This window comes from Cyprinodon tularosa, unplaced genomic scaffold, assembly GCF_016077235.1.
Source record: "Cyprinodon tularosa strain WSP-4 unplaced genomic scaffold, ASM1607723v1 ctg729, whole genome shotgun sequence".
Lineage (NCBI taxonomy): Eukaryota > Metazoa > Chordata > Actinopteri > Cyprinodontiformes > Cyprinodontidae > Cyprinodon > Cyprinodon tularosa.
In genome coordinates, this window is record NW_024039484.1 from 71,004 (window position 1) to 83,112 (window position 12,109).

The following is a 12,109-nucleotide window of genomic DNA, read 5'->3' on the forward strand; positions in this document are numbered from 1 at the left end:
AATTGGCTCTATTATTCCCTCCAAGTCACCTGACTATTTAATTTTCATTTAATCGTCTTAACAAAGTTTTGTCATTAAAGTGAGCAGTGCTGTTGTGAGTTTTCTGCCTTTGGGACATACAAAAACAAGAAAATAAACTCTTCTGCTCTCAAAAAGTGTCCCTGGTGGCAGCCTCTTAATTTACTTCACCTGTCTAGCTGCGTCCGGTTTCTCATTACAATTCTGTGAAACCTGCTTTAGTCTCTATTTAGACTGCTTGCTCCCAGTCATCAGTGCCAGATTATTCAAGCCTTTGGTGAGAGTTCTATAGCGTACCTGATTGTGTTCTGATTCCTTGATTGTGACCCGTTCTGCCTCTGGACCTCTGGGCCTACCTGTTCCTGTTCCGATCTGTTTGCCTGACCTGTCTTTAGACACCTGCTGGATTCTGCCTGTTGAATGAACCTGGATCTTCTTCCTGACACCGACCTGGATTTCCCTCTTTACCTCTACGGGTCTCTGATTTTAGCTTGGACTCCTGTGAACCTCTTTTACACCTGCTTTGGCTTCACCTCCTGGATAGTACTACCTTCCTTCCTCTGCTTAGATCAAATGTCATGTCAGTTCTGCTGTCTTCAAGGCTTCAGCATCTGGGGCTCTCTGGGCAGCGTTTGCCAAGTGGTGCTGGGAGCCATTCGGCTGGAATCCACCTCGTCCTCTGAGCATGGACTGAACTTTAAGACTAGATTAGTGACTCCATCAGATTAACGTGGTTACTAACCTGCATTTCTCTTCTGCAGAGGTTCCTGCCTTTGACGTCCTTGCAGTTACTGCAGATCCACCGTTTTTTAATAAACGCAGTCCTCTGTTCTGAGCATTTACAATCTGGGATCTTAGTAGATCAAGGGCTACACTGTACATGTCGTTTAAGCCAGAATGATCACTGACAACATTTTAGACTTTATATTCATGGAATTTTAGGTATACTTTGGCTGTTATGATACACCTGGTATAACATTTGGTCAAGCTTTGTTTATTAAGTTATATTTTATTTCACAAGCCCGCTTTCAATTAGGGGGACTTTTAGCCATTACCCACAATTGTGAAGGTTTAGGCAAAACTTTACCTGAACAATTAAAATTTCCAGGGGACACCCTTTACATGGTCTTAGTCTGGAATATGGCTTTCAGATTACGATGGGATTGTTGAGGTGCTTCACAAGTGGCCTTTGCTTTAGTTGGAAAATCAGAACTTTTGCTGCTCAACTCGCCGCAACAATCAATCAGAGAGAGGCAGCACTATGTGTTGGTGTCCTAGTAGGATATGCAGGCACAGATGCAGGTCAACAAACCACCAAAGTGGGGTCAGGTGAGACAAAATAGCTCTGTGACAGACTCTTATCAGCTCATAGCTCTTGGAGTAGGTGGTTAAACTCTCCACAAAGTGAATGGCTCTGAGGTATCTGGTGAATCCAGACACGATGCCCAGACTTTTGACGATGCCATTCTGCAGCTGTAGGTAGTAAAAAAAGCCAGGCCACTCTTTCAGTTTCATCCGACATTGCACAAGATACCAGTAAAGAGAGCATCAAATATACGGTCGACTTACATCTGAACTTAATGTGGACAAGCATAAAAGAAGAAGCAGCAGACGCTTGTTTGCGACTTAAAGCACATTCAGTGTGAATGTAGCATTACTTCAAAAGTTCTTGAATGTTTTTGGAGATGATCATTGTTTATATTGTCACACCCAGCTCACCTCTCCAGCTGACAGGGCACAGAGACAAAAAAAACCCCCACTAGCTTTCACTAAGAAGTGGAACTAAAACAGATCAAATTTATTTAGGTTGGTGTCTAAGGGTTGGTGGTGTTTTTTGCTTTCAGCTTTACAGCTAATTGCTTTACGCTGTCGCAGTTGCTAGATGGCAGAGGTAATGCTGAGGGAAGGATAGGAATGGCTGGTTATGCCTTTGGTTTCTCATTACTGTCACCCACTGGAGTGGAGATGTAGTGTAGTTTTTTCCCAAAACATCCCTGGTTATCATTAGGCTGATTCAAATCCATATTTCACAGCGTATCAGAGCAGTGTAAACACAAAGGACATCTGAATAAAGTAATTTTCTATTTAAATTTATTTTACATCGTATGAATTCATAGTTATAAAAACAAAGAGGGGAGAAAAAAAGCGTTAATAATTGGTATGTGTTGTTCACGCTTGAATAAATGTCTTACATAAATTATGTGGCGTTGAGAGTCTCTGTCATCCGTCCACACATATAGATCCAGAACCACCTTCTTGTGGAAGCGAGCTGTAAGCATGGCTAGAGTGTCCTCAAGACTCCAGGCTTCCTCTGAAACAATGACAGAAATAAAAAGTTTCAACCCACTTGGCCAGCTTTGATTATCATAGGTACTGTAGAAATCTAGGTAGCTTCCTGTGTAAATCCCTGTGTGCAGATGCAGCTATGCGTAGCTAATTCTATTTGAGCCGCCATCCATGATTACATTTAATTAAAGTGGCAAGAGCCTGGAGCATGAGGAAGAGAAGCACAGCCTATTTAAAGCCTGCTTCAGAGTCCTGATTGAGGACTTGCTCCTCTACCCACGCACCACCCTCCAGAAGCCCACACCTGACTGCTTGGCAGAAAAACATCATCCTTGACGGGCCTCTTGATCCCACCAACAAAAGCCTGTACTCAGCAATCCTCTGAGCACAAAAATAGAAAACGGAGCTCTGAGTAAATGCATGTATTTGGCATGATGTGATGTGCTGCACAGGTGCCAGTTTGTGTAGGAGACGCTAATCAGAGTGTGTTTGGGAAAAATGTTTCTACCTGTTGTGGTGTTCCAGTCCTCTGACGCCACAGGCCAGTCTCCAATACTGTTGATAAGTTTCAGGAGGGGCTGTGAATCCCGCTGCTCTATTAGGCCTGCAGATCCAAAATTGTCCAGTCAAACGTTTAAGATCTCAGAGGAAAAACACATTTGTTATCATTATACAAAGATGCCAGTTCCGTCAGCTCCGACAGTCCTGTACCAGACACAGTAATTATTGACATGTGGTGTGCAGTCTTTGCATTTGTTTAACATCGGCTAAAAATACCTCCAATACTGAAACTGATATGAATTGTTTAACCATAGGCCCATCTTTACTTGTTTGCGTTGTGTGGTAATTTTAAATCTATCAAATGAACTTTAGTATTCTACAAAGACAATCTGAATAAATTGTGCCTTGTGGCGTTTTCAAATAAGGATTTCATCTATTATGGCGAAAAAGGTATTCAAGCAAACCTTGTAAAAAAGCTATAGCTGTCGACCTTTCTTTTTGTTTAAAAAGCCACACCTTGGCCAAATCCATTCCAGACCCACAGAATCAAGATATAACCCAAACAGAACCTGTCTGACAACATGAGGTAGGCTGAAAGATCTGAAATAGCACATAGCCCCAAGAAATTCAGAGAAAGTCAAGAACAGATGAGAAACAATTTCAAAGATATCTGTCAGTTTGAAAGGGTTTCAAAATTCAGGGGATTTCAGAAATATTTTGCTCTCTAGTAGAACATTCTGAATGAAAACATCCAGCAGTATCAAGATCATAGCTTAACCACACTTTGGTTAGGTGACAAACCAATGAACTAAAGTAAACCTGCAAGTTTATCACTGAAAGACAAAAAATAAATTCTTTTTGGAGATGCTTGGTCAAAGTCCTTGGCCTTAGCGTTAGTCGTGTAATATGCTGTGAAGTGACCTAATACAGGCTGCTCATGCTCTAAAGCCTGTTACGTGAGGCCAAAACAAAACACTTCTGCCAAGAAAAGTGGTCTAACTGGATATAGAAGAACTATTGCCACTCATTATAAACACGAGTTTGAATCCATTCTCACAGATGGTGGAATAACCAAGAAAGAATTAAAGACCAATTATATTTTCAGATATGGCCCAATTGGGTTGAATTACCCTTTTTTTTCCTTAAAACTGCATTGTGTGTTTACAAAGGTTCTATTTGCTGAATTAAAATTTTATTTGGTGATTTGAAACATTTAAGTAAGGGAGAAATTTTTTTTTTCACAAACGTGTATGTTTTTTTTTTCTTTTAACAATTAAATATATATTGAACTATATATATATTTGATTTTTGTCAAAGCTCAAATCAAAGCAGAAAACCTTTCTGAGTAATACTTAAATAGCACCAAAGATTGAAAAACTTTTAAAGAGAATCCTACTCTCATTCATGCAGGAGCTATAGAGGGTTTTAGCCTTCTTGATGGCATCTCTGTCCCGCTCATTCTCTGTCTCAAGAACACCTGCAAAAACAAAACAAATAACAACACTTCCTGCGTGATCGAAGCACTCCGAATACTGCAGCCCACTGAGCACAAAAGGTTAAGCCTTGCTGACCTTTGAGGACAATCTCCAGTTTGTCCCTCAGAATGTCAAAGACGCTGTGGCGGGAGCTCGTCTCTGGGATGACATGTCGCTCCAGCCAGCCTCCACATGCGTACTGGTAGAAATTATCACAAGGCTTCACAGATTGATCAATGTTCTGCAAGAGGCGAGCAGCTGCATGGGGAGAAAAGGAACAGGGGGGAAGTCAAGAAAGTCAAGATTTATGATCTCGTTTTCACAAGGGGTCAGAGTGGATTTTATCTAGAAACTAATATGGAGATCAGGAGGGAAAAGGGGGCTCATCTCACCTGCAGTGACGCAGTCTGCAGTAGTGCACACATTGTTGAGATTGGAGCGAAACATCTGGTCTATAGCAAACAGTGTCAACAGTTATGAAAGAGTGACCACATTACACCCCAGCTGAGACAGAAGACGTGATTGTGCAACAGCCCAACACTTTAGCAAAGCCTATGAAAGGGTATTTGTTCCATGTTTAATTTGCAAGATTGGACTCACCTTCACCTGTTGAGCTCCTGGGAACACTTGGCCTGTTTGATTGTTCTGGAGAGGGTTCAAAGCAAAATAAGGTAATGCTTGGGTAAATTTTCCGGTTTTCAGTGATTAAAGATCATGTTTCTATATAAAAATAAAATCCAGGTATTCAATAATTTTTAGTGAACCCTAAGTGCTAAATACATTAGTTTAGAGTCTAGTTTTGAGCTTGTTTGAGATTAGCACTTACATTTGCATGAAAAAACGATGTAAACAGGTTGAATAAATATAATTTGGTGGCATGATTACACTCATAAACCTTCTTAGCTCTGTAGAACGCTGTTGCTTCTCTCCATCTGAATCATCTAGACACTTCTGAGGTTCCTTTACCTTTAACAGCTGATGTGTAGAGGACGACCAACCCCGCCAAGGCACAGCTCACAAGCAGCAGCAGAACAGAAAGACTGATTTCTGCAACAGTCCAACGGCGCTTCACAGCTTTACTTGATTTCTCCATGATATCCATTTGGCTTTCGGATTTGCCCATATTCCTCCAAACTCTCGGCTCTGGGGGGAGAGACACAGTGAAAGTGTGGGATGGCCCATGCACAGAACCACCACTATAAGTGTGTTTGCATTTGTCTGTGTGTGTGTGTGTGTGTGTGTGTGTGTGTGTGTGTGTGTGTGTGTGTGTGTGTGTGTGTGTGTGTGTGTGTGTGTGTGTGTGTGTGTGTGTGTGTGCATGTGTGTAGGCAGGGATCCATTGGTAAACTGTGCCAGCTGACCTGCAGGGAGTGAGCTTCAACTGCACACAACTGAACACCTACAACAACTTCAAAAGTTCATCCTGTTGCACAAACACAAACTGATTCTCTTTTCTGGAGATATCCAGAATATTTCTACCTCAATCATTACTCGTTCCTGTTTTTAAGCTTTAAGTTTTACTGTTGTGCCTGCATAAGTTTCTACTCTCTTAATTTCTGCCAAATAAACTCCATAAAAGTGTCAATAATAATCAAATCAGAACTATAAAAAAGTCGAGAGAAAACTGATTTTTAGCCATAAATCATGAAAGTAAAGATCCACACCTGTAATCCACCTGGGGAATTCCTCACACAGCTTGAACAACCAAGGGATAGAAGGTCAAAAGGTGTTGGCCAAAAGATTGCGATGATATACTATACACAGCAAACATAGCAACAGCAATCCAGGAGAGAGGCAACAGTTTGTGATCCTCCACCAAGGGGTACATTCTGCTATGCGCAATATGGCCCTCCACCAAGGGAGCCACTGTTTAAGAAGTGCCATGTTTACTTAGAATAAAAAAATAAAAAAAGCTTTTCAGTCATTTGCATCCAAATGTTTTCTATCACAGCTAAGGGTATTGTATGCTATAGTTATGGTTAATATTGTATGGAATCATGTCCCTCCAGTGACCCTGAATGAGGGTTAAGTTGGTACTTGATTCCCTTATTCTTCTGTGTTAAACCAAAAATTTTGTTTTACTGTTTTGTGATGTTTATTGAAATTTGTTTAGGAAACGCTATGCCCTTTTGTTTAAAGGTTGAAAAAACATGTTTCCCCAAACAGGAGAAGAAATTAGCCTTTTTTTTATACATTTTGTCCTTATAAAAAATTGTGACTGAGATGTAATAATAATAAATTATTGAATTCTTGACTGAAATATTTTATAAATGATTGCAAAACATCTTTAAAATCTCTTACTGTTCCATTTTGGTAAGCCTAACTTAATAATGATCCATGTACCTTTTTTTCAAAGAATTTAGTTCACATGCTAAAAGTGTGTGCTAACCTTTCTGATCTCAAATTATATGATGATCTGAATAGGGGGGCTTCTAAAACTATGGATGTTGCATTCTGCAGAGTAGTCCCATAAACATGGTGGAAAGGTTTTGTGTCCTCTGTGATCCTGAAGGCTGTGTTGCCATCAACCCTGGATAGGCTCTGCTATAGCATCAAGGTAAGATCAGACCAATGTGTGTTGTGATTGTTTGTGTCCATTTAGCTGCTCCCATATCCAGGGGTCATGACAGTGAGTCAGTAAGAATTGGTACCAGACATGGCAAAGTTTCTACGCTACTTGCCCTTTGTGTTGTTAGGATTAAGATAACTTTGCACTGCAAGCTGGATTGTCACGAGATCTACAATAAATCCATCGTTAAAGACTCCCGCTAATACGTTTGTCTTGTAACAACCAGGGCGTCAGACCAATTGCGTGCCAGCCGGGTTATCTGGGGTAGGACATGTAGGAATAACAACAGTCAGAAGTGCCTTGCAGGGTCATTACAGACATGGCTACACTGGAGGCCTCACCTGTCGACACAGTTTTAGTTAAAATAGCAACAATTTCTTGTTAAAAAAAAAAGGAGCAAATAAAAGCACTTTGTTCAATTATTGATGGGAAAGATGTCTGTTCTTTTCTACTGACAGGATTTGGAAAAAGTTAGAATTATCAGCTTACTCCGCTAGCAGTGAAAACCCTCAAGAAGCTGCAGAGAAATCCTACTGTGATCTCCGATTGGCTGAAAGCGTATTATGAAAGGCAGATACTAGCTGGCATGTCAGCTCAAAGTATTGTACTAATGTCCCTCCTTTTCACGGACAGACTGAACGGCAGCCATCACAGATTGATAAGGTAGAACTTAACTCAGTTCTATACATACCAATATGGCTACTGCCAGGTTAGGATTTAGAACCGCATCACCGACATTGGTCTCTTAATTGTTCAAGGAACAGAAAATAAAAGTAAAGGAAACACCCTCTGGTCAAGCAAAGAATTGACTACAGGGTGGGATGGAAAATGAATAAAAATAATAAAAGACAAGCCATCACACCCAGAATGAATAAAAATGGTGCCAGACTTGGATCTCCCTGGTGAAAACACCTCCCTGGTGGTCATGCCTTTGCTCCTGGGACTCTATTTGCATGCATGATCTACATAGAAAGTTACACAGGTAAAGTGCAGTTTGAGCTTCTCCTGAGTTCTATTATACTTCTGAAAGTCTCTGTTGCAAATACTGGCAACAAATGTGCTGCCTGAGATAGATCTTAGCTGTGTATCATGATTGCACCAAATACATGAGTTCAAGCAATGTTTGTCCATATATGTGCTTGGTACCAAGTAACCTTGGGACAAAGTTTAAGGTAAAAGAGATGATTTTTGAAGTACTTAATTTCCCTATTGCATAACGTCCCAGAACAAGCAGGAAAAGAAGAATAGAGTTATGAATTAATCACCATCAGATTGGTTGATGCTATCCTATAGAACCTTGAGGGCCAAAAAAAAAGTGTGCAGAGTCTAAAGAAGAATTAGGCAGTATTCAGCAATTTCTAAGCAGATGCTCCTCAAGAGGTCGTTCAAATTTTACATGAGAGTAATGCTGCAATGAGCCAAGATATTTATCAACCAATCAACCATTCAACCTACCACCCAAACTTCACCTGGGCCCTCCACATGCAGGAAGACAAGTCAGGTTCAAAGTGTGAGTCAAGTGAGATTGGGGTAAGGTTCATGTATTTGGGCATGCTTTGGTGCATTTCTCAGTTAAAGTGTCTTTAGAGCTCCAGGATTAAATCTTTAAAACTTTAAGTGTTCTTAGTTATTGCTATCTGAGCAAGAGTTGATCTAAGAAATGTCTGGTTTTATTGTTTAATGTCATATGCAGCTATTCATGCATGAGCAAGTGTAAATATCTCAGAGCAATTTTTCCCCACTTTTCCCCTCAAACAGATGCATAAACAATTAAAATCATAATTCTGCTCCAAGCGAGCAAATTTTTATGCTGAATAATTACATGTGTGAAAGCACAATATTGCAAATGAGCATTTGTGCAGAGAACAAAACAACAATCACTAGTAGTTGAGTGTTTCTATTTATCTATTCACTACTCACCACCTGTTTCTTCCATAACCATCAGCGTTGCCCAATCGTTAGGTCTGCCAGTGGACAGTCTGTAAATCAGAGGTTCATACTGTTGCGCCCCATTAGTCCCTGCTGATGAATACTCACAGGCACAAAACTGGTGCCTGTTGAGGTTCTGCTGCAATCCCCAGACAGAATCGGTGTGCATGTGATCATTTCCAAATGCAAATACCAATATCTTCCTTATTCCATATATAATCTGCCTATAATCCCCCACTCCCCCCAAAATCCAGAGGCCTTACAACTGCAAACTTAGGAAATATTTATATATTTATTAATATTAAATATTTATTCCCCCAAATTACCCAAACAATAATATAGAGATTTCTAACAGCCGTGCTTGGTCTAAATAAAGTTAAGCACTTTTTTGTAGCTTGGCACTGTATTCCAGCACTACAGATTGACACTGCCCTAAAGTTTAGGAAACCTCTAATCAAAATACACCCATTGCTGTAGGTCAAACGTGTATCCAAACTAAAGAAAAAAGCCAAACAATATGGTCAGGATATTATCCTGAGAATTATTTCCAAACCAAGTCTATAAACTTCAGTTATTTCTATTGAGAGTAAGTGCAAAAGTACAAAGTGAGAAGGAAGTTACTTGTGGTTTTATAATCTTTACGCAAAGGAAAATCCAGAACTTTTGAAATATTACAACCAATTTGCTTTTTTTGTATCAGTAGATCCATCTGTGAGGAAATCAACCTTAGTATGCATCAACTCTATATGGCTCAAACCTTTGTAGGTCGACATCAAGAAGAAGGTAGTTGAAAATAAAACAGGATTAAGTTATAAAATAGTATCTCAAACTACGAACAACTTGATTCATTTTTTTTTAAATTGAATGAGGATTGGCATAATTGCAAATGACCAAGAAGAGCATTTCCCACCTCTGACAAAGAGACTTTGCTTATGATCTATAGGCAAGACTGAGATTAACCATCAGATGTTCTCCATCCAATACAACTGAGTTAATGTGTTTCTTGTGAAAAAGATTCACCATGTAAAAGCTCTTAAAGCCGTAATGAAAGTAAAGCGTCAATCTTCTCAGTACTTCAAACATCTTATTTAAAGAAAATTTAAATCCATGTATCTTTTTTCTTTCATTTCTCAGTTTTGCAAACTGTATGCATTTATATCACATATCTTCACCGAGAGCACATAGACATTTATTGCTGCACAGTAAAGTAATTAAATGTGTAAAGTCAAAGGGACATGATTTTTTTTAAGGCAATCTAAGTATTGTTCCTGTTAAATTAGTGTCAGAGAAATATTTTATATTTATATTTATATATTATATATATATATATATATTTTTTTTATAAATATTCTGAAAAAATGAGAATAATCTGACCATTTTATAGCAACCACAGTAATAAACAAAAATAATTTAAACATAGTATAAATGTTTTTATTAAAAAAGTCAAACATTTGAATTAGTAAACTTATTTATCAGCTACAAATATTTAATCCAGATAAAATAAATACCTAAAATAGATTTAAATGTTGGACTTTTCATTTGCTGATAAAGCCACACATTTTTTCTCATGCTGTGTTGTTTAGAACAGAAAAACCTGACTGTGTAACAATATATCAACACACAGTGTTTCAGCTGGGTGTATGTAACTAAGCCAGTTTAAGCTGAGTTTTAGGTGTTTATACGGTGAGAAAAACCCACCAAACACTGACAGGATTGTCGCATCATCGTTTCTGAGTCTGAGGGGGATTTTAGAGAGGAAGCATGATAGCGTTATCCACAAAGGGGCTGACATTTCCATTCTGTCCACCTTTGTTTGACCAGATAAAAGACTTGTTGGGTGTCTCCTCAGGAGAGACGGGTGGATGGAACAAAATGTTAAAACACAAAAATACCACAACTGATGATCCAGACTAAAGTGTATTTACGAGTCACAACCAAACAAACAAGATTTTTCATAACTTTTAAATGCAACTCAAGTGTTTATTTATCGGATAAGCAATTTATCACACTTATACCTAGCTTCAGAATCCAGAAATGTGTTGATAAACAAAACATATAAAGTAACAGTTCTTTCTCAGGAGGTAAAACTCTTAAAATGATTTTGTGCAAAAAGTAAAAGACTTTATTATTATTATTTTTTTTTTTACATCCATAGGAGGAATGTATGACAACAAGGTGTCAGAGTGCAAATCTAACAGGTCTGAGATTTAAGCAATGAGATCAGTTAGCTGAGAATGAGATTAATCTGTGCTAAATGTTTTACAGTGTTCAGTGCTTGGTATTGTTTCCCAAAAAAAAACAAACAAACAAAAAAAAAAAAAAACAACAACACAGGATTAACTCACTGGTCAGGCTGTGCTTGCAAACTACAAACTCCTGTTCACAGGTTACAAGCTCTTCCAAACATGGAGCACTGACATGTCTATTTTCCACTTTGATAAAGAAAAAAATGTCAACAGCCTAAAATAGAAAAGCAATGAAAGTTTTTTTCTATCTCCTTTTGGGCTGCTGAGATTCTGGCATGAGTTGATCCCTAAAAGCAGCAACTTACATTGCTCTTACTTTGGAACCTGGCTGCAAACAGGTATTTATGTAGCTAGAGGCTTACCTTTGTAGTTTGGTTGGAAGAAGTCCCTGAGCCGTCTCCCCCCACAGCGCGCTAATATCTCAAACACCCCTGCTGAGCATCCACTCAGAGCTGGTGTGTGGAGAAATGAGTCTATGCTGCCAGCTGAAGGAGACCTGATCCAGTGCAGCCCGCTGCTGCTGCTGCTGCTGCACAGGGAAGAAGTGAGGCAGCAGAGAAGGAGGAGGAGGCAGATGGGAGGTGATAGGACTGGATTGGTCCTATCACCTCGTGATTACATGACTGTGATAAGGACAAACATAAAGGAAGTGCACGTTACTGGGTTATTATATGTGTGCTTGATAGACTAAGGGGTCAACAGGATGCTGTGAGCATCAGTTCCTCCTCTCGCTGTGGAGTGTCTGCAGCTGCAGTGCAAAGAGAACAGAAAAATCTTTTAAACATGCTCATAATCAGCTCGTCTTTTAGATAATTCCAAAACACGGTCGGTCTAAAACTCCTTGTTTTTTATTGTTTACATGCTGTCAACCCTAATGCCATATTCTCATCCATCGGTTCTCATGTGTCCTGGAAAGCTGGTGTTTGAGGAGTACTGGCACAGAGATCTGAACTCTGGCCTTGACTCATTGATTAAATGCCTCATTATCAAGCTGATTAACCAAATTAATTAGCTGTTAACAAAGAAACAATGGTTGCTGCTTTATACATACTTCTTCGCTCAGGTGCTTTAGAGACAGGAGACAG

General features: G+C 39.3%; 1 protein-coding gene across 1 annotated transcript in view; it reads right to left on the minus strand.

The window, feature by feature from the left end:
* mmel1 (membrane metallo-endopeptidase-like 1) overlaps positions 1-11,566 on the minus strand; it is a 33,379-nt gene extending 21,813 nt beyond the window's left edge. Inside the window, exons 1-8 of the mRNA XM_038269373.1 lie at positions 11,387-11,566; positions 5,247-5,423; positions 4,881-4,925; positions 4,673-4,732; positions 4,377-4,538; positions 4,202-4,282; positions 2,813-2,908; positions 2,211-2,329 (exon numbers count right to left, since the gene is read on the minus strand). Coding sequence (XP_038125301.1) covers positions 2,211-2,329; positions 2,813-2,908; positions 4,202-4,282; positions 4,377-4,538; positions 4,673-4,732; positions 4,881-4,925; positions 5,247-5,403 — 720 coding nt within the window. The 5' untranslated portion in view covers positions 5,404-5,423; positions 11,387-11,566. The remainder of the gene's footprint in view (positions 1-2,210; positions 2,330-2,812; positions 2,909-4,201; positions 4,283-4,376; positions 4,539-4,672; positions 4,733-4,880; positions 4,926-5,246; positions 5,424-11,386) is intronic.
* Positions 11,567-12,109: the final 543 nt, after the last annotated feature.